The 21,358-nt window shown below is 41.1% G+C and overlaps 1 protein-coding gene across 1 annotated transcript in view; it reads right to left on the reverse strand.

Moving 5' to 3' along the window:
- Positions 1-21,358, reverse strand: part of LOC149207044 (protein HHL1, chloroplastic-like) — a 119,925-nt gene that overhangs the window by 68,513 nt on the left and 30,054 nt on the right. The window contains exons 3-4 of the mRNA XM_089395655.1: positions 10,611-10,697; positions 10,440-10,487 (exon numbers count right to left, since the gene is read on the reverse strand). Of these exons, the coding sequence (XP_089251781.1) occupies positions 10,440-10,487; positions 10,611-10,697 (135 nt within the window). The remainder of the gene's footprint in view (positions 1-10,439; positions 10,488-10,610; positions 10,698-21,358) is intronic.

A 21,358-nucleotide genomic window follows, 5' to 3' on the forward strand; every position in this document is an offset into this window, starting at 1 on the left:
GCAGGAGGCAGAGCCTGGTCATATGGGCGATTATTTTGCGGAGTACCAGGCCTATGGGCAAGAGTTCAAGGATGCTCTCTCATTCAGAGACTTTGTTCAGCTCCAGCGGGATAGTAGACCCCGCGACCATCACAGAGGATACCGGCATTATCATGATGGAGACACCCACCGCACAGCTAGTAGATTTCACTTGCCTACGTTTGATGGCTCATCAAACAGTTCGGCAAAGTCTTGGGTGGAGAAGTTGGACATTTATTTCCAGCTTAACCAGATGTTGGAGACAGAGGCCATCAAGGTGGCGACATTACATCTGCATGGTGAGGCCCAGGACTAGTGGTTCCATGGGTTAGTTACACTAGGACACTCCCCAGTGACGACATATGTCGAGTTCACCAGGAGACTGATGAAGAGGTTTGACTAGAGGGATCCGGAACAGCACTTTGTTGAGCTGACAAGGCTCAAACAGACCGGGAAGCCAGAGACTTACATTGCAAACTTCTTGAGAATTTCAGTGATGGTGCCAGATATATCCACGGCAGGGAGGATCTACACGTTTGTTGAGGGGTTAGCAGAGCCACTTCGGGGTCTAGTCAGATCCACTAGACCAGCCACACTCCAGGATGCTATTAGCAGGATTGGGACTTAGAGGATGCCTTACCCAGGACACGGACACCTTACCCCTAGAGACAGGCTTTCCAACCTAAGGGGAAGGATGTGAGGATTCTGCCTCCAAAGGGGAATCTAGGACGAGCACAGATTGATGATGATGCCAGGGGGGAGTTGAAGAAGAAGCAGTTGTGGTTTACCTGTCAGGAGCCGTGGGCACCGGGACATAGATGTGCTGCTGGAAAAGCACATTTTATTGAGGTCTTCTCCAAGAGCAGTGGGGAAGAGGATGAGAAGGATGATATGGAGGTAGGAGATAATCATGTCGTGCAGGATCCTTTGCCACCTCCACCGCCAGCAGCAGGTGGTGTAGCCTTTGCACCTACCAGAGGGGCCCTTGCAGCATTGCGAGGAGTTCCCAAGAATTCGACGCTGCACGTACGGGGGACAGAATGTGGCCAGTGAGTATCAGTTTTGGTTGACAGTGGGGCAACCCACAATTCATCGATGCACAGATGGTTTAGCAGAGAGGTATACGGACAGAGAGCTTCGATGGCTTTTCAGTTTTGGTCCTAGGAGATCAGACCATGGTGTGTGCTCGTTATGTTCCAGAGTTATCAGGGACGATTGGCACCTACACACTGACTGACCACTTTTTCGAGGTCGATATTCCGAACACCGACATGATAATGGGCGTTCAGTGGCTTATCACTCTAGGGAAGGTCACAATAGATTGGAAGGCCCTAGAGATGGAGTGGGATGATGAGAAGACAGGGAGGCATGAGAAGATACAAGGACAGTACACATATTAGCCTCAGACTGTTTCAGCTCATCGTATGGAGGCAGTCTTCCGAAAAGGAGACGTAGAGTGGGCAGTGGAGCTGCGTGCATTAGAGGTAGGGACTACAGGGCAGACGGTGCACCCAGAGATACAGTCCATCCTTGACCAGTATGCCACAGTGTTTCGGGAGATTCTGCCGGGACAGCCACCAGACCGGGGGTTTGAGCACACCATTGAGCTTGACCAGGGCATACAGGCAGTGATTACTACCCGCTATAGGCATCCCAAGGCCTATCAGGACGAGATTGAGCGGGCCATTCAGGAGTTGTTGGCTCTTGGCCACATTAGGCCGAGCACGAGTCCTTTTGCTTCTTCCGTGGTGTTGGTGAAGAAGAAGGACGGCACATTGAGGATGTGCATTAACTACAGGGCCCTAAACAAGAAGACCCTGAAGAACAGGTACCCCATACCCGGGATCGATGAGTTGATGGATGAGTTGAGAGGAGCACGGTTCTTCTCAAAGATTGATTTGAGATCTAGGTACCATCAGATTCGTGTGAGGGAGCAGGACATTCCCAAGACCGCTTTCAGGTGTCACTATGGGCGCATTGAGTTTTTGGTGATGCCCTTCGGGCTAACCAACGCCCCAGCTACATTCCAGTCTTGCATGAATCACATCTTCCGCAGTCACTTAAGGAAGTTTGTGTTGGTGTTCTTTGATGACATTCTCATTTACAGCAGGACTTGGGAGGAGCATCTCCAGCACATTGAGACAGTGTTGCGCATCTTGGAGGAGCAGCAGTTCTATGCCAAGCTCTCCAAGTGTGAGTTTGGGTTGACGAAGATGTTGTACTTGGGACACATCATAGGGGTGGACGGAGTGAGAGTCCACGAGGAGAAGATCAGGGCCATCAGAGATTGGTCGGAGCCGAGGAATGTGACAGAACTTCGGGGATTCATTGGCATTTGTACTTACTACCGGAAGTTCATCAAGAGTTTCTCACAGCTTGTTGCACCCCTGACAGATTTGACAAGGAAAGGGGCATTCAATTGGTCGGATACAGCGCAACGAGCCTTTGATAGGCTCAAGGAGGTTATGAGTAGCTACCTAGTGCTTGTATTGTCGGATTTTTCGCAGCCATTTGTTTTGGAGTGTGATGTGTCGGGAGAGGGGGTCGGCACAGTGTTGATGCAGGGAGGTCACCCTATAGCCTTTGAGAGCCAGAAGCTCCTTCCGCATGACAGGTTGCATTCTATATACGACAAGGAGATGCTGGCCATTATGCATGCATTGGCCAAATTCCGACAGTATTTACTAGGTAACAGGTTCAGGGTGAGGACTGATCACAACAGCCTCGGGTTCTTTTTGGAGCAGAAACAGCTACAGGAGAGGCAGCAGAAGTGGATCAGTAAGATCCAAGCGTATGACTTTGACATTGAGTATGTCAAGGGTAAGAACAATGTGGTAGCAAATGCCCTTTCACGTAGACCAACCACGTTGTCTCTTATGAGCTTGGACACAAACTGGAGGGCTCAACTCTTAGTAGAGTACTCCAAAGACAGATTTGCATGTGAGATTCTGGATGGGCAGGTGGCGGATGACAGGTACAGGGTGATCGATGAGATCATCTACTATAGAGACCGGATCTTCTTAACTGAGGGATCTCAGCTCAAGAAGAAGATACTTCAGGCATCACATGATTCACCATTGGCCGACCATCAGGGGTTTACCAAAACCTACAAGGCCATTAGAGAGAGGTTCTCATGGAAGGGCCTCAAGGAGGACGTACTCTAGCATATCTGGGAGTGCGATGTTTGCTAGAGGAACAAGGGGGAGATGAGCCATCTCGCAGGATTATTGCAGCCTCTTCCCATTCCAGAGGGGAAATGGGAGAGTATTTCGATGGACTTCATCACAGGGTTTCCCATGGTGCACGGCAAGGATTGTATCTTTGTCATCGTTGATCGACTGACAAAGTACGCACATTTTTTCGCCATATTCGCACACTACACAGCAGCACAGGTGGCTAAGTTGTTCTTCAGATAGGTCTTCAAGCTACATGGTCTTCCTAAGACCATCATCAATGACAGGGACAGCCATTTCATGGGCGGGTTTTGGCAGGAGCTTTTCCAATTGGTGGGGACGGAGTTGACACAGAATACCAGTTATCACCCACAGACGGACGGGCAGACAGAGATAGTTAACAAGTGGCTGGAGGGCTACTTGCGTAACTATGTCAGTGGGCAGCAGCGAGCATGGCTGAAGTGGCTGCATCTGGGGGAGTACTGCTACAACACTACACATCACATGTCCATTGGTATGTCACCATTCTATGCTTTGTATGGATATCATCCTTTATCTTTTGCTGACGTGATGTTTGGTGCTAGCAAGGCTCTGAGAGCCAAGATTTGGATCCAAGAGAGTCAGGATATCCTCCGAGCTCTCAAGGATAATATGGCTACAGCGCAGAACCAGCAGAAGCTGTATCCTGATAGGGGTCGAGTGGAGACACAGTTTGAGGTAGGGGACTTGGTCTACCTACGATTACAGCCATATCGGCAATCGTCACTGAAGCAGAAGGGAGCTGATAAGCTCAAGCCCCGCTTTTATGGGCCATACAGGGTGATACGCAAAATTGGACAGATTGCATATGAATTGGAGTTGCCCCAAGGCAGCAAGATTCATAACGTTTTTCATGTATCATGCCTGAAGAAGGCATTGGGGCAGCAGGTGACAGTGACGGATGAGCTACCACCCACGGATGATGAGGGGCATTTGGTGTTGCAACCAGAGGCTATTATTGGTACCAGGGAGAGGCAGCTACGGAGCAAGACGGTCCGGGAATTTTTGGTGAGGTGGAAGAATTTACCGAATGAGGATGCCACTTGGGAGAGTGAGGAAATTTTGCAGCATCCATCACTTCAGTTGCTTGAGGACAAGCAACATTTTGTCGGGGGAGACTGTAATATTCCTAATTAGCAATGGCTAATTGGAGTATTCGATTTTGCTCAATTTTGCATTCTATAGTTATTTATAGATAAAAAGGTGAGGAAAGGGGAACATAACTCACTTTATGAATAACGTCACTCCCTAGTAGCACAACATTGTAACTTAAAAGGGGAGCCAAGGGGGCCCAAGGAAAACGTAGAGAAGGGGCCCACGTAGACACTTGGAGGGACTGCACAGATGGAGAAGGAACACGTGGCAAGAGAGAGGCTACGTTGGAGGAGGTGGGCCTTAGGGTTTTGAGAGAGGCCAACGCTATAAAGGAGAGAGGAGCCTCCTCATTTGGGCATTCGATTATGTTGCATTTGAGCTAGTCACTTCGACTTAGAGCACACTGGCTGTTTAGCCTGTCTGCAGCACTATTTACTGCATCGAGTGTCTCCGTTCGGAGATCTCACCCTTGGCCCTAAGGGACTTCGAGTACCTTCTCGGGCAAGGTAGTTTCAGCAGCATTTTTCAGGAGGAGCGATTTCTAGAGTTGAGGAGGAGCTAAGCATTCTTATGACTGCGCAGTCTTGAGAAGGGAGGACGCAGTTACTTTAGGTAGGAGCTCTAGATTGGGGTTTTGTGGAGGATTTGAGCCTGGAGATTGAGCAAGGGATCAACCCTTGCATATTGGAGGATTTTGGCAGAGTTTCGAATAGAGTTTTGGAGGATTCTCTTCAGGAGTAGCATAGAGCCTTGAGGGATTGTGTAGATCCCCAAGGGGGTGATTTTCGGGGGGTCAACTATTTTAGAAAAACTTTCTAGGTTTTCTGGGTTTATTGAGCAGAGGTTGATTCCAGAGTTTCAGCATTTTATGAGGAGGGGAACAACCCCAAATCCTCATTTGATTCCAGCAGTAGCAGCAGCGCAACAGTTCTCTAGCAGTTTGGACGCAGTTCAGAGAGAGGCCATTTCCTTACCATTCTAAGTGTATTTCTTCACTTGCCTTGTGCAAGTCGAGGTGCTACCTGTCTGAACACCTCTTGTACTTTTTCCATTTCTCAGTATAATAAAATGGCTTAGCATTTCTCTCTGCATTTCTCGAGTACTTGCTTATATTCCATGTATACATTATTGTATGTTGCACTAGTGTTATTTTTGTTTTATCTCTTTGAGCACCCCAGCTACTATATTGCTTGTGTTTGAGGGATACCCCTAATAGGGGATACTACAAGAGGGAGGGCTCATGTCATCATCTTATCCCTTACAGATCATCTACAAGCATTTTCGATCTACTTGGAGACCCATGAGGATGTCTTTGTGCCTCCACACCCACTTGGGAGCACCATAGGTTCTTGCTTGGAAAACAAAGGGCCAACCCCTTGTTTGTTATGTTTGGAGTCTATTTCTTCATCATGGCACCCCTTAGACTTCATTAGGCCTCCTCAAAGGCCCAATGACTCACTATGTTGATCATTTTGCCTTCCTGAGAGGCTTATCTTTACATTATTGAGCTATTTGGTGGGCTTGTCATCAAAAGTATTGTTATTATGCACATTATTTTATTTTATGGACTCAATTAGGCCAATTTAGCTAAATTGAATTCCATTACAGAAGTGTATATTATAGAAGTGAGATGATTCATTTTCATCACCATCACTTGGATTGGGTTATTATCTCTTGTGAGATTTTCGCTATACCTTTTAGAGGACGAGTTTGATGATATGGATGAATTTTGATGTTTAGATATCTCTCTCTTGCCTTAAAGCTTCTCTATTGGCATAATTTGATGATTGGATATACTCTTTCATACATGTAAGTGTTAATTTCATGCTTATTCTTGTTAGTTACTTTTGTCGCATGAATGTTGCTGGGATTTTCGATATACAAGTCTGAAATTTACTGCTTTTCTCTATGAATTGGTGGAAATTGTGATCTTTATAGCGTTGCATCATGTCATGGGCCATGTATGAACAGCTGAATGTTCCTAGAGATATTTTATGTTAAATACATCTCGAAAAGTCATCATTTATTGCAAATTGAAGTATAAGGACTTTGAAGCAGCTGCGCTCATGCCCTAACACCATGCAAAGTTGTTTGAAGGCCTCCTTGATTGGGTGAACTCTTTCCAAACCAGAATTCTCCTTGACTCCATCTCTCCCAAAAGAAAAGGTACCAATCCTCCATAGGTGATCACTTTCAAAGCTTATTTCTCTCACCTTCCACTCTTTTTCTAAGCCTAGCCTCCATAGGTCACCTAGAGCATCACTTTTCTCACGATTTAGCCATAAAAAGAATTTGACCTCTTGCCCACAACTGCGTTGGTGTGTCCTCTAGAAGCCCTCCAAATTTCACGAAATTTCGATGATGGGATCTTGAGATATTTCAAGCCCTAGCTCGAAGATCAATAGCATTGGGATCATAACATTAAATTATCAAAGGAAGATTATTTCTTTGCTCCTCTTCCCTTCCCTAATTAGGTCAATTACATCCTTAATTGATCAACTCCATATCCTTGACCTAATCTTAGGTCCACTTGACCTTTTGTGGTCCCACAACTTGCTAATTCCAATTTCACAAAGATCACATAAAAGCCAAGTCTCCATAAAGACCTCCAGGTTTAGGAACCATATTGACAAAGCACACTCTCAAAACCTAGCCCTAAAAGTCCTCTTGGCCCTTCCTAGAGAGCCCGTCACCTTGCTTCCAAAGCAAGAAACTCATTTAATTGAGTCTCTATTTTGAACAAGCCTAGGAATCACTCCTCATCCTCTTATTGACCTATTCATCTTGCGGTTCCCCTTTATACCGGGTCTCCTCCCATCGGTGAAAGTCTGTAAAGAGCAGGGAGCCTTAGCTAAGGTGACAATGAGCTATCGCTCCATTGTTGCCCTTGACCTAGTAGTTGCCCTATAGAATCCCCTCCTAGGACCCCTACTAGTTTGAGCGGTAACAAACCCTAAGTGGTGTGCCTTCTTTTTTTAGGGTTTTTCATAGAGTGATTTGCTTCCTTGAAGCCTTGTACCTTTATTGAGTCTCTCTTTCAAATGGGCTCTAGCTTGATCACTTTGTTCCCTATACCTAGCATATCTATTCCAAGTGATCTCTTTCCTACTGGGACTCCTCCCATTGGTGAAAGTCTGTAAAGAGCAGGGGGTTTTGGCTGAGGTGACATTGAGCCTCTACCCCGTGGTTAACACTTTATCTAGCTTTTGTCTTGTAGGGTTTCCCTCTGCAAGACCTGTTATATTTTGTGGAAATAGGGACTCTGACATCAAGAAAAATACGAACTCATCCTCCCAATATCACTCCAAATATGGCATGTAAAAAGATATTATAGAATATCAAATAATATAAAATAAAATCAACTGATAACACCTTGTATTCACCTCCTCTCTTCCATTGTCTTCTTCTACTTCAAAAACATTTTAGCCCAATTACGAAAACTAAGTGATATCATTCCCACACTAGCTAGGGTGTATAGTTTCAACACTGAAACCAACAACCAGAATGAGGGTTTCCAAAAACCCTAGACTCTTCCTCAAGAGTTCTCCAAAAAACAAAAAATCTCAAGTGATCAAATGCAAGAATGAGGAGAGACTCCTCATTTTCCCTTTTTATAACTCATTCGCCACTTTTGCCACATTTTTACCCTTTTATTTTAATAAAGTCACTTTAGTGGGTTTTCTCACTTTATAATTTAAAAGTGACTTTTCATTAGCCTAGGACCCATGTCCCCCTTTTCACCACTTTAGCTTTTGTAATGTTTTCTCCTAGGTGAATTGTGTTCCCTTGATTAATTTTTCCCATCCTAACCTACGGGAACCTTATTAGGCTAGCAGATCCCCTTCCTTATGTCTCCTAAGCAGATGGGGGCATTACAGCCTTGTCCTTAGGAAGAGTTGTCCCATGTAAGCCTCTCTTGTCACATTATTCCTTGGACTTAGCATATCTCTCATAGGTAACCTACTAAAGGGAAGCCTCCCTTGTGGTGAATATCTACAAAAGAGCAAGAGGTAGTGGTTGTGGTGACAGTGGGCCACACCTCATTGTTGTCCCTTGGTCTAGTTTTTGCCTTGTGAGTTTTCCCCTTACAAGACCTGCTAGATTTTGAGGCAACAATGGGTAATGTCCTTTAAATAAAATGTGCCCATTTCATTTCTTATTAATTATCAATTATCATTGCTTTTTCCATGAGAAATATCTTTATATTCGATATGAAGAATATACATGTTTCATTCCTTGAGGGACTGCACAGATAAACAAGGTTCGAAACCATTACAACAAAGCTCATCATATCACTTGTGGGAATTGAACTTGGGTGGGGAGGATAACAATCATTCCTCCCAACCACCCAAGACAAACCATATTGACAAATTATTGTTATCATTATTTTATTGATGTTTTATATATTTATGTTTATATTCATTAGAAATGCTAAGCAACACCCTCAAACACAGCATGTGCTTGATGCAAGCCTCCACATAAGATATGATGATGCTAACCAAAAAGACAATGCACGTCATCTATCCATGATATAATAAGATAGATCATCAAAAATAACCCCAACAAGGTGATGTGCTCTAAGGAGGGAAATCAAACAAGTGTACTTAGCAACATACTCTCCTCTAGATACTGCACATTGACCGTTGCTAGTGGTTGAACATGCCATAAGGGAAATGCCAAGAAGAATACACATATTCATGACAATGCCCTTGAATACATCAACAATGATACACTAAAAATATGCCATGACACATCACACACCACCATTATCCAACACTTTGAAGGGTTAGAAGCATCTTAAATGAGCAAAAAGTATAACTCATATACCAAAGCCAACACCATAATCTTATGAAGTAGCAAGGAAGCATCATCACCAAATATATGCAAAGGCATGCAATGAACTATGACAATCCATCATGGAAGAGTGAGTTTCTTCTAATCAAAAACATTAAAACCATTCAAATAATATGAAGGTGCATGTACCCAATCCATCCATACTCTACAGGCACCATACTGAAACACATCCACTGTGATGAAAATCATGAATGTAACCCTCACACAATATGAGGTGGAACAGATAGTATAGCTACTTTTGTAGCACCAGGCTGTAGGAGTCTTCCTATATTGGCCTGGATTGCAAGATCACTTGGATGTTCCATATTGGCTCTGCAATGTCAGCTTGCTAATTACGTAAACAGTTCTCATATTCTACTCTCATATGTGCATTGTGTCCATTGTTTCATGCTGTATTCTAAGACTCAAAGAAGGTGTTCAACATCATATCCAGTATTTGTAGATCCATACTCCATAGGCACCATACTGCAACACATCCATTGTTCTGAAAATCATGAGTGTAACCCTCACACAATATGATGGGGAACAGATAGTATAGCTGCTTTTGTAGCACCTGGTTGTAGTAGTCTTCCTATATTGGCCCCGATTGCAAGATCACTTGGATCTTCCTATATTGGCTCTGCAATGTCAGCTTGCTAATTAAGTGAAAAGTTATCATATTCTACTCTCTTATCTGTCATTGTTTCATGCTGTATTCTAAGACTCAAAGGTGTTCAACATCGTATCCACTATTCTTAATCTGCAAACAAGTTTTGAAGGCAACGGAACTTTATAATCATTTTTTTAAGGGAAGGTATGAGAGCAGTTAATCCTCAAAACTCATGCAGGAAATGGTTAGAATGAATTTTACTTTTGTACACCTTATAGCAACTGATGCAGCATCAAGTTTTCAGAGTCTACCATATTGGCACAGATTATATAATCATGTGGCTGGTTACTAAAAGGGTATATACATGTTTCAGTTTATTGTGGATATTTTTGGTGAGAATTTATGCTCTATGTGCTTATGTTTATTGTGGTTTCACCTGCTCGACAGTCAGTGAAATATCCTGAACTTGACTGAAGGATGTCTAGAAGATATGATGCAATAGCTCATAAGATAGCAGAAAACTAAGGGGGACTCATTTGGGTTGCTTCTTGTGGAAGCTGGTAAACTAGATTCAAATGTCTAAATAGGAGAACCTAATTGTCAACCAACAATGTCAAAAGTACATTGTAAAATAATAACAAAGATTCAAGGGAAACAACATAGAATCTCACCTTGATTATATCTGAAGAATAAAGTGCAGAGTTTGGATTCTTTGGGTCCTGGATGTTGCAAATAAAAAAAATTAGAAAATGTTAATGGAATAGCTTATAGCCAACTGTATACCTACCATATTATTTTGTATCTGAAATTTGATTAAATTAAAATAGAAATTATCAACATACTATGAGTTTGTAGCCATATTGCAACTCAGACGCCGCTTTCAGTACAGGATATTGTTTCAATGCAATCTTTCGTATTTCTTTTTCATCCTGTTCAAGTCACATGAGCCTGATTAAACTCAGTCATGGATGTCAATTCAAATATTTTTATGAACATAAAATAGGAAATAAAAAACAATGAAGAGGGATTGAATAAATTCCACACAAAAACACATTAATTCACCTTTATGTTGAGAATCTCATATCTACCATTAACGTATAGTTACACCAGCAGACTATAACACCTATTTTCAAGCATGGACTACAAACAGATGATGAAGGCTCAGGCAACTGGTTGCAAAACATACTTCACAAGCTAAAAGATTCAATTATAACTAGACATTAAGGCCAAACAACCCAGCAATCTAAATTGCATTTACTGATCCAGAATGTGAACTGTTACCCCGCACATTAGCAGGGGTACAAAAAAACTTTTGGAGCATTTTTCATCACCACTGTAAGCCCAGGGTCACAAGTCAAAGCATTGTAACAACCATATGAGATTTTGTATTAGGTATCCCATCCATGTGTCTCATTCATCAATCAATATCTTGTTATCTTGGTTGGACCATAGCTGCTCCCTTGTAGTTCACTTCGGGTGTCTCTCATCTTGTATAGGATCAGAAAGCCTTAGGTGATCCTACTTGAGGACTCATAGTCTTATGGGAGCTTGCTTTTGTAGAGGTGATTACCGCTGTATGGGCCAATCCAGCCCACGTCAAGGTGCACCTATGTCTTGACCGCATGGTTATGGTCTATAGAGTCTGTAGATGGCCTTCACTTTGGTGCAGTATCCCCCATACAGCTCTCATGCATAGTTTTTAGAACTTTCAAATTTCCTAGGCAATACATGATTCCCAATGCAAAGTGTCCCCAGTGGTCAAAAAGTCAACTTGGTCTCAGATTGTTCAAATTGATGAGGGTCCATGCCATGTTCTATTTTCCAATTAGAAGTGTCGGTGGCTAATTACAGCTTGGTCAAACTTGGTCAACAGGTCAAACACAGTTCCGGGTGGCAGAACAAAGGCAGTGTTGGGCAGATTCATACATGAATTACATCAAAAATGATCAGCAGAGTGAGAGGAACAAAACGCAGGTATCAGATTTCAAAGATCCATCAAAGTGTTAAAGAAAAAGAACAGGGAGCTGATGACACGGCAACGTAGGTGATGATGTGGCAATGCCATGCAGGATATGAAGATTCTAAGAGAGACCCAGTTAAGATCTAGGCTGGTTTAGCCATACCTAGGTTCTAGAAAAAGTCAAAGTTTCAAGGGCATTGTAGATCCAGATTCCAGGTGGCCAAGTCAAATTACTAAAGGGAAAAAGTCAAGTTGAACTAGCCATTGAAGAGGTCAACTACTCGTTGGATGAGTCAACTAGTCGTTAGAAGGGTAATGGACCAGGAAGTTAAGTGTTGGACCAAGAAAGTAATTGTTAGAAGATGAATTCAACCTCCAAATGACCAAGTTGACTTCCTCTCTCTTAAGTCAAACTAACTCATGGACCAAGTCAAATTTCTTCAAGGGCATCTAGTGGAACATTGAGCTACTATGGTTTACCATTCTTCACTTTTTACCGTACCAAGCCATTAGCAAAGGAAAACGTGTACCAAATTGGGAAATTTAGTGAAGTCGACCCCTTGGAGTGCAATTAAAAAATTGCAATGGAATTGCTACCCACCAAATTGGGTAACCCCATAGGAGGAATTTTTTCTCCTACATTTGACAGCCAGTCAATCAGCAAACAGCCCCTGTCAACCACCATTAGACGATGATATGCCATGTGCCTCCGCCATTTGCATCAACCATGTTATTTTTTGTAGCATCATATGTGTTCTAGCCACGAAGTTTGGTGGAGAGGCTAGAATACATGAGATCTCCAAAACCCAAAAATCGTTTCTAGAAATTCCGCCTAGAAATGACTTAATTATATTATTAACCAGTTTGTAAATATTTGCGAAGTCTAAACTTAGGAAATATGGTTAATTAATCAGTATTAATTAAGTCAAGGCGAGAATCATCTAGAAACTCACACGGATTGATCCAGAGATGATCCTAACCATTGATTAAGTTTTAATCTTTGTCGTTGATGCTCCAATAGAGGATTATAAGAGGAGATCGATGTGGTGATGCAGAGATCTAAGTCACCAGGTTCGTGTTCGAGTTCGAGTTCGGCGACCATGAAATTCGAATAAAGTTCGGCAACTAAAATTTTGTCGATAAAGTTCGACATAAAATTCGACATATAGAAATTCGAAAAAAAATGTATATATATATACATATAAAATCAATTTAAAGTCAAATTCAAATAATTTTTTGGCTTAACAAGAGAACAGAGGCTAAATTTTCAAAAAATGAAACGCAATTTATTACTCTTTCAACAGTGAAAACTTGAAAATCTATTCCTATTATCTATTAGATTGTGTATTGAAAAAAATATTTCAAACTATTAAATTTTTAATCCTTCATAGTTTTAAAATATATACACCACACTTATAACTTAAATGATAAATTTAAACATTTATTTATGAAAAAAACTTAAATGATAAATTTAAACATTTATTTATGAAAAAATGTATTAATAGATTTAAATGAAAAATGTCAAAAACGTGTTCAAACTAAAACGAATATCTATGGATGTCGTCACTCTACCAACTTCGTCTTCATCTGATCTGACAGTTTTCATTATTTAATGAGAGTTTCTTTCCTAACCTCTTATGTCATATTAACCTTAGACACGAGGACATCAGAATTGTTATGCGGAAGCACAAAGTTATTTAGGATTTTATGTTAGAAGCCTAGCTAGCAACAGCTATATAAAGAATCAAAACAGCGTGGTAGGGTAAGGATGAATCTGCAGACTCATCATCAACTAAAATATGAAAAATTGCACGCAAGCGTTTACTTGGATAACGGCCAACAGATTTAAGGAGAATAGACAATTACGTAACTACAATGAAATATTTTTATTTTTACATCAAAATAGAAACATAGATGCAACTGTGTTGAAATCATTCGGATTCAGACCGACTATGCTTAAAATCATTCTGATTCTCAAAGCAATACGACAAGACTCTACATGTTTGAAAACACGACCAAATATAAAAAAAGAGCATGGTTAGAGAAGGAGAAGCCTGTTGACTGGTAGGTCTTAATTTGCACAGAAACCCTAATTTATTTCACCTTTTATTACTTATCGTACACGACTGCAATTAGTTATCGTGTTACAAGATTTTAACTATGTGCTACGGGCAGAGTGTTTGTGAAACCTGCAAGGCTGCAATTAGTTGTATAGCTACAAGTTTTTAACTATGTGCCACCTGCAGAGTACTATATAAGGCAATCCATTTACAATTGTGTACATGCAACTGAAGAAACATAGATTTGCATACTGTCAAGAAAGAAATTATTAGTGTTAGAGTTGGCCATAAAATCTGAAAATGAATCCTCAAGGAGCTCTTGGGGGACCAGGAAGCAGGAGTGGTCTTAATCCTCGTTTAAGTTTTAACCCGACGAACAATGAAACTTGCAGACTGCAGGTAATTTGCTAAAACACGCGAAAAAAACGAACTTAAACAAACTTTTTGGAACCCGAAACGAATTTCATCGAACCCTAAACGAATTTGTTCGGCAAAAAATTCGAATTCGTGATGAAATTCGAGTTCGCCATAAAATTCGGCGAACTCTAACGAATAAATTCGTTTTCGATTAAAATTCGTCGAATTTCGAACTTGTTCGTTGAAATTCGCCGAATTTGGTGACTAAGGCAGAGATCATCCAAGAACACTTGAGAACGCCAGAAGTTCGATTTCCTTGGTAGATCAATTTCCAAAGTCGCAGCAGTCAACTGCCGGAAAGCCAGAGATCGAAGAAGTGAGTGAGGGGCAGGAATAGTGAGTCCGGAGGAGAATTTCTAGATCCGAAGAGTCAGCCACAGGAGGGCCAAGTTTCCTTAGTGAGGTTGCGCAAAGGCAACGCAGAAGCTTCAGAGGCAACAATTCGATTTAGCTAGATAGAGGGTTGATTCAATTGTTGGAGGCCGGGAATATTTCCGAAAGGGACCAGCGAGTCATTCTCAGAGGTTGGATTGGGCAAACAGCTTGATCAGTTGCAGTTCCAGGAAGAGCGAACGAGTGTTTGCATAGGCTTGGCGCAGAGCCTGACGCAAGGGTTTCGTGGAGCCCATTCAGAGCCAATTTTGGAGTTGGATCAATGCCGGGTGAGAAAAAAAAAATTCTCACTGATTTTTGTGGTCAGTTTCTCCTATAGTAGATTGCCAGTTTGTGCATCCAGATTGTACTCAGATTTTCCCTGCTGCATAATAAAATAAAACCCTCATCTGCTGCACAGGTTTTCCCGAATTGGATTTTTCCCAGGACTTTAGTCCAAAAATAATTGTGTTAACTTTATGTGTGTGCACTAGCATTTCTCAGTTTCCAACGCATTATTTTTCTGCAATATTTTATTTGTGAAGGTTGCAGTGTGTTTATGTCGATAATTGTGTAGCAGCAAAATTGTTAAATTAATTAACAATTAGGAGAAATAATACCAGTTGTTGCAATAGGATTCCAATTTGGAATTTTCACAAACCATATCCTTCTCACCATCCAGCGTTGACACTTAGATGAAGGTGAGTTGCTATTCATCAGGTACTTTGATCATTTTGCAATCGGGTGCTTATACTAGTTTGTTTTGGCTATTTAATATGATAACGGGGTGATCTAGAAGATTAACATACCTTAACTACATTTGTTTTCTCTCACCTTACCAGGGGGGTTAACCTTTGACCCTAGTCAAGTGGGACCTCCCTTAAGGCCCTTTGGATTATAGGAGGGGCAATACTTGGAAAGCCATGATTGAGATAGCATCTTCCATCTTCCCCTATACCATACTTACCACTTTCCATGCCACATTACAATTCATATATCTCACCTCCATTCTTTGGGTGCAACTTGTCATTGGTTCTTGGGGATTTGGCACTCATATGTTTGCATACCTCAAGTAGGGCTCAAAAATTTTGCCCTGGGAAGGTTGATATAGCTAAAAGAAAAGAAAAAGCATATCATGGCCACAATAAAACAAAGAAATAAAATCAAATGCAAAAGATGGCTAGGGGCATAAAGATTAGCGCATGGGAAAAAACCTAGCATGAGCTCTATCTTCCTCATATGGCGATCACCCGATTCCTCAGCGCATGATGCTCTATTACATAAAAGAAGGAACCCTTGCATATCCCAATCTTGATTAGTGATAATTGTTGAAAATTATAACTAGGTTCGGTCTTCATAATTGTTGAAAATTATAACTAGGTTCAGTCTTCATAATGACCTAATTGTAATCATGACATTGTATATTCTTTATAAAGAAAGAAAAAGAAATTATATTTTTATTTTGGAGTATGGGTTTCATACTCAAGTTTGAGTCAAAAGCATGTTCTTCGTGCTTTTAGGTTTTCTAGGTATTTCTAGGATAAAGAATAATATTGGTCATGTGTCATAGTCCCATTTGGACTCATTGTAATAAAGAAAGATATTTATTTTATCAAGAAAAAGCCATTTTGTATCCCAAGACCAAGTCGGCCCAAGAGCAGATCAAGTCAACCTAAGGGAGGGCTATTCGACCCCTCAAGGAGGCTATAAATACAAGGAGCTCGACCTCATTTGAGACACTCATCCAAGTCAAGTTCGATCTGCAATAGTGAAGGAGAAGAAGAGATAGAAATACAAGAAAAGGAAGGAATAATCGAGGTTTCTTGGGCCGAATCTCTTTCTTTGTCCACACATGTGAAGTTAGGGTTTCTATGGAGCTGCACTTGCAAGAGGCCGAAATTGCAGGACCGAAATTCTGAGGGGCAGTTGCAAGGCCCAATTTCTGGGACAAAGTTGCAATAGGCCGAAGTTTGGAAGTTGCCTTAGAGAAGATCTTGTTGGGGGGTGACATGGTGCTTCGTAAGGTTGTTGGCCTTGGTCTTTGGGTCTTGGAAGTCTCTTTGTAAGCATATTCTATATAAGAAGAGAAGCATTTTTTTGGGTTTTCCCCTTGGAGGGGTTTTTCCCTGCCTTGAATCCTATATCTTATGTACTTTGTCTTCTTGTGATCTTCATTGTTTTGATAATTGTTTGATGAACAAGATCTAATAAAGTATTAAAAGGCCAACACACATCACAAGCAATAATCAAGTAAAGGAAAATCTCTATAACATCTAAGTCTCATGATTTTCCAACATGGTATTGGAGCTAAGGTGCAAGGAGGAGACTGAAGATCACATCTTAGTTGGCTCTATGGTAAGGGTTATAAGGAAGGGCTTCAAGTTTCTTGAGAATCTCGCTACATCTATTAAGGATTGCATATTGAAGATCATCTCCAAGATTGCAAAGGAAGTAATAGATAGAAGTTTATTATCCACTTTATCAGGGACTTTCAAGGATGAGAATGTATGGGTTATTGACAGTGGTGCCTCCAGACATATGATGGGAGAACGCAGTGAACTTCAAACACTATCAAAAGGAAACTCCTCTCACTCAATCGAACTTGGAGATAAGAAGAGTTATCCAATGAAAAGCATTGGATCTACTTTGTTGGAGCTCGAGTCTAGTAAAAGCATTCACCTCAACAATATTTTATATGTTCCAGGTTTGAAGAAAAACTTTCTATTTCTTGTCTAGAGGATAAGGGTGATAAAGTTATTTTTGTTGATGGAAAGGTTTTGGTTTGGGGTAATGGCTCTAGTATTGATGATGCTAAGGTGATTGGGATCCGTGAAGGGGCATTATATAGACTTTTTACACTTCTATCTCATGCCCTACTCCACTAGGATGTGAGTCCTTCCAAACTATGGAATAAAAGGTATGGACACCTTCATTATAAGATTTTGCCATCTCTAAGTCAAATGGTCAATGACATCCCCAAATTAAAGGAAGAACATGAAGGGACCTGTAAGGGATGTGCTATAGGCAAGAACGTGAAGAAGCTATTTGCAAGAAGTGATATCAAATCTAAGGAATTTTTAGATATCATACACTCAGATGTATGTGGACCTATGACAATTAAGTCTCTTGGTGGGCATCAATATTATGTAACCTTCATTGATCATTTCTCAAGGAAGGCTTGGCCCTACCTTCTCAAAAACAAGGATGAGGTATTCAAAAAGTTTCAGGAGTTCAAGAATGAAGTGGAGAACCTAACCGAGAGAAAGATCAAGACTTTGAGGTCAAACAATGGTGGAGAATTGTTAATATTTATGGTATGTTCTATGCTTGCAACAATTACTTCAATGTCTTATTAGCCCAGTAACAATTCCACTTCAGATTCCAATAGCAATTACATTAAACTTTAGTAGCAATCACTTAGCATTAACTTATTGACAGTAATTGTAGATAGAACATCAACAATGCAGAAGAAGACAAGTGAAGGCAATGAACACAAAGATTTAGGTTAATGCCAGGGCAAAACCCCACAAGGGGTATAACCCAACCAATCCTTCTTATTAATAAATATCAAATGTTCAGCAGAGAGAGAAGATCCAATTTAGTACAATGATGATGAGGTCAAAGTCAAGACTTGGACTATTCAAAGAAAGATGACCAACCAATATCCAATGCCTAAACAAGAAGCCCAATTTAATCCTGTCAAAGTCTGCAATTTTGAATTTGTCAACAGCAGTCAGTGTGCCCTAACTAATCAAGTCAACCTTGGTCAAAGTCCTATCAAACTACCTCCAAAACACTTGATCAAAGCAGCAAGAAACTCAACCTCAAGAGTTCGTCAAAGACAACGCAAAACGATGAAGAAAAACTAGTCAAACTTAGTCAACGTTTTGTGGCCAAAGTCAACAATCCTGCCTGCGGTCAACGTTGGCCAACATGCTCAAGTAATCTCGATCTGTGTGACAATGAATGCAACCTGCCCAAACAAAATCTCTCCAAGTCAAATCACAATCAAACAGTCCCAAAAAGTCATTGATCAACACTAGTCAAAGTTGGCCGAAATAGGAAGTCAACGCAGAAGATAAAGCAGGCCAGAGAAACCCTTCACACGTATGGAGAAGGCGTTGCCTCAGATGTGTATGAACCAATTAGAAGAGAGATATGTTGTGTGATGATGAGATGCCTAAATGAGGTGACCATATGGTGTATTTATAGTGGTCAATGTGGGTCAAGGGACATGTCTTTTCACCAATATGCCGACTTGAAGATGAGGCCGACTTGAAAAAATGCCAATTGTAGGTGTGCAAAAATTTTGATTTTTAAGAAGGGAGATACCATCAAGGGTGATCCAAATGTGTCATGAGTCATCAAAGGAGGGGTTTCCAAGTGGGGGAATTAGTCCCTAGTTGAAATCTTTAACAAGAATACACCTCCAAAGAACTAATATCTTTCTGTAAGGAAGCAAGGATCAAGAGGGAGCTTATCGTTCCTTATAATCCTGAACAAAATGGCGTGTCTGAAACGAAGAATAGAACTATTGAAGAATGTGTCAGGGCCATGCTACATGATCAAGATCTCCCTCAATTCCTATGGGGAGAGGCATGTATGACAGTTGTTTACTTGCAAAACCGAAGTCCTCACAATATTCTCAATAACATGACTCTAGAAGAAGTATTTACAGGAAAGAAGCCAAGTGTGGATCATCTTCGAATATTTAGGTGTCCTATGTATATTTATATACCCAAGGACAAGAGAAAGAAGTTGGATCCTACCAGTCTAAAGGGCATCTTTGTTGGGTATAGTGCTTCATCAAAGGCGTATAGAATCTATATTAAGGAGGATTGTCGAATTGAAGTGAGCAGGGATGTCATCTTTGATGAAAATATAGCTTATAAGAAATCAAAGGATGTTTCAGTTGACTCTGATGAAGAAGAGATACCTATCTTTGAGGATATCTCAAGGGACAATGATGGTCAAGGTCAAACATCTACTCAACAAGATGTTGAAGGTCCTAGTGAGCCTACAAAAAATGATTGTTCCAAAAAATCGAAAGAGGCCTACTTGGTTGAGAACTACTCGACAAGAAGCAGAAGGACAAACAGCATCGAGGACCTTCAGGGAAACTAAAAGACCGAAGAGGTATTATGGGTATGTTGCATATTTGACAAATCTTATTGAAACAGAAGCAGAACCTTCCTCCTGTGAAGATGCAGCTAAGCATCAAGAGTGGAGGAATGCTAATATAGGAAGAATACCAGTCCATAATGAAGAATCTTGTGAAGATGCAGCTAAGCATCAAGAGTGGAGGAATGCTAATATAGGAAGAATACCAGTCCATAATGAAGAATGATGTTTTAGAGATTGTCCCTAGGCCAAGTGACAAATCTATAGTCACTTCAAAATGGATTTACAAGATAAAGCACGCTACAGATGGGAGTGTTGTCGTTCAAACTAGTAGGGGCCCTAGGAGGGGATCTTATATAGTAACTACTAGGTCAAGTGGCAACAATGTAGCAATAGCCCATTGTCACCTCAGCTAAAGATCCCTACTCTTTAAGAATTTTCACCGATGGGAGGAGTTCCAATATCAAAGGAATCACGACGATAGATAGATCAATGATAGGATGTGGTGTGATTCCTAAAGCCTATTCACAAGAGAGGCTCATATAATTGGTTTACTTGCTTTGAAAGCAAGGTGATTGGCTCTCTAAGAAGGGTTGGGGAATACCTAGACCTAGGTTTGGAGAATATCCCTTAACAAGAGGTATCCTAGACCTAAGAATCCCAAAGGAGAAATGGATTTTATGTAATCATTGAGGAATTTGAGTCACAAAGTTACAGGACCACAAAGAAACCCTAATGGGCCCAAATGAGGTCAATGTGTCAAAATGAAGCTTCAAACAATGGACCCTGACCAAGTAAGGGAGAATAAAATGATCAAAGAGATGGGGTTTGACATTAATGTTTAATGCAATGATCCTTAATGAAGCCACTAACCAAAGGCAAACTAGGGAAATGGTTTCTGAGCTAAGGCTCGGGATATCTCAAGGTTCCACCGTCAGAATAGCCTCAAATTTGGACGACCTCTAGAGGACACACCAGCGCAGCTCTAGATCAATTTTCATTGATTTTTTATTGCTACAATAGAATTCGTGTGATGCTATAGATTGCCTTCTAGGTTAGAGATTAGAAAAGAAGGAACAACATGAAAAGAATTTTCTTTTTGTGATCACCTTTGGACTAGACTAGTGCCTAACCAATTGGGAGTGTTACCGCTCAAACTAGCAAGGTTCCTAGGAGGGGATCCTATAGAGAAACTACTAGGTCATGGGCAACAATGGAGCGATAGCCCACTGTCACCTCAACTAAGGCTCCTGGCTCTTTACGGACTTTCACCGACAGGGGGAGACCGGTATAAGAGGAATCACAAGGAAGGATGAATCTACGAAAGGATAATAGGTGATTCCCAAGGCCTATTCACAGGAGAGGCTCAATTAGATAGCTTGCCTGCTTCAAAAGCAAGGTGGTGGAATCTCTAGAAAGGGCTAGAGGGATTCTGAAGTGTTGATTTGGGGTAGCATCGGATGTGCTCTAGCCACGAAATTTGGTGGAGAGGTTGGGGCACATGAGATCTCTAATACCCAGAAAGGGTTTGGGCAGATTCTAAACAGATCAGAAGATATTAAAATAATTAATATTTTTAATGGAGTCCCTAAGTCTAAACTTAGGGAAAATAAAATATTAATGTGTATTAATATGAATCTGTGTTAGAGTGGTCCAAAAG

The sequence above is a fragment of the Pinus tabuliformis genome, chromosome 1_2 (genome assembly GCF_031772625.1).
Source record: "Pinus tabuliformis cultivar Carrire ecotype Pingquan chromosome 1_2, CPIR1, whole genome shotgun sequence".
In the NCBI taxonomy this organism is placed as follows: domain Eukaryota; kingdom Viridiplantae; phylum Streptophyta; class Pinopsida; order Pinales; family Pinaceae; genus Pinus; species Pinus tabuliformis.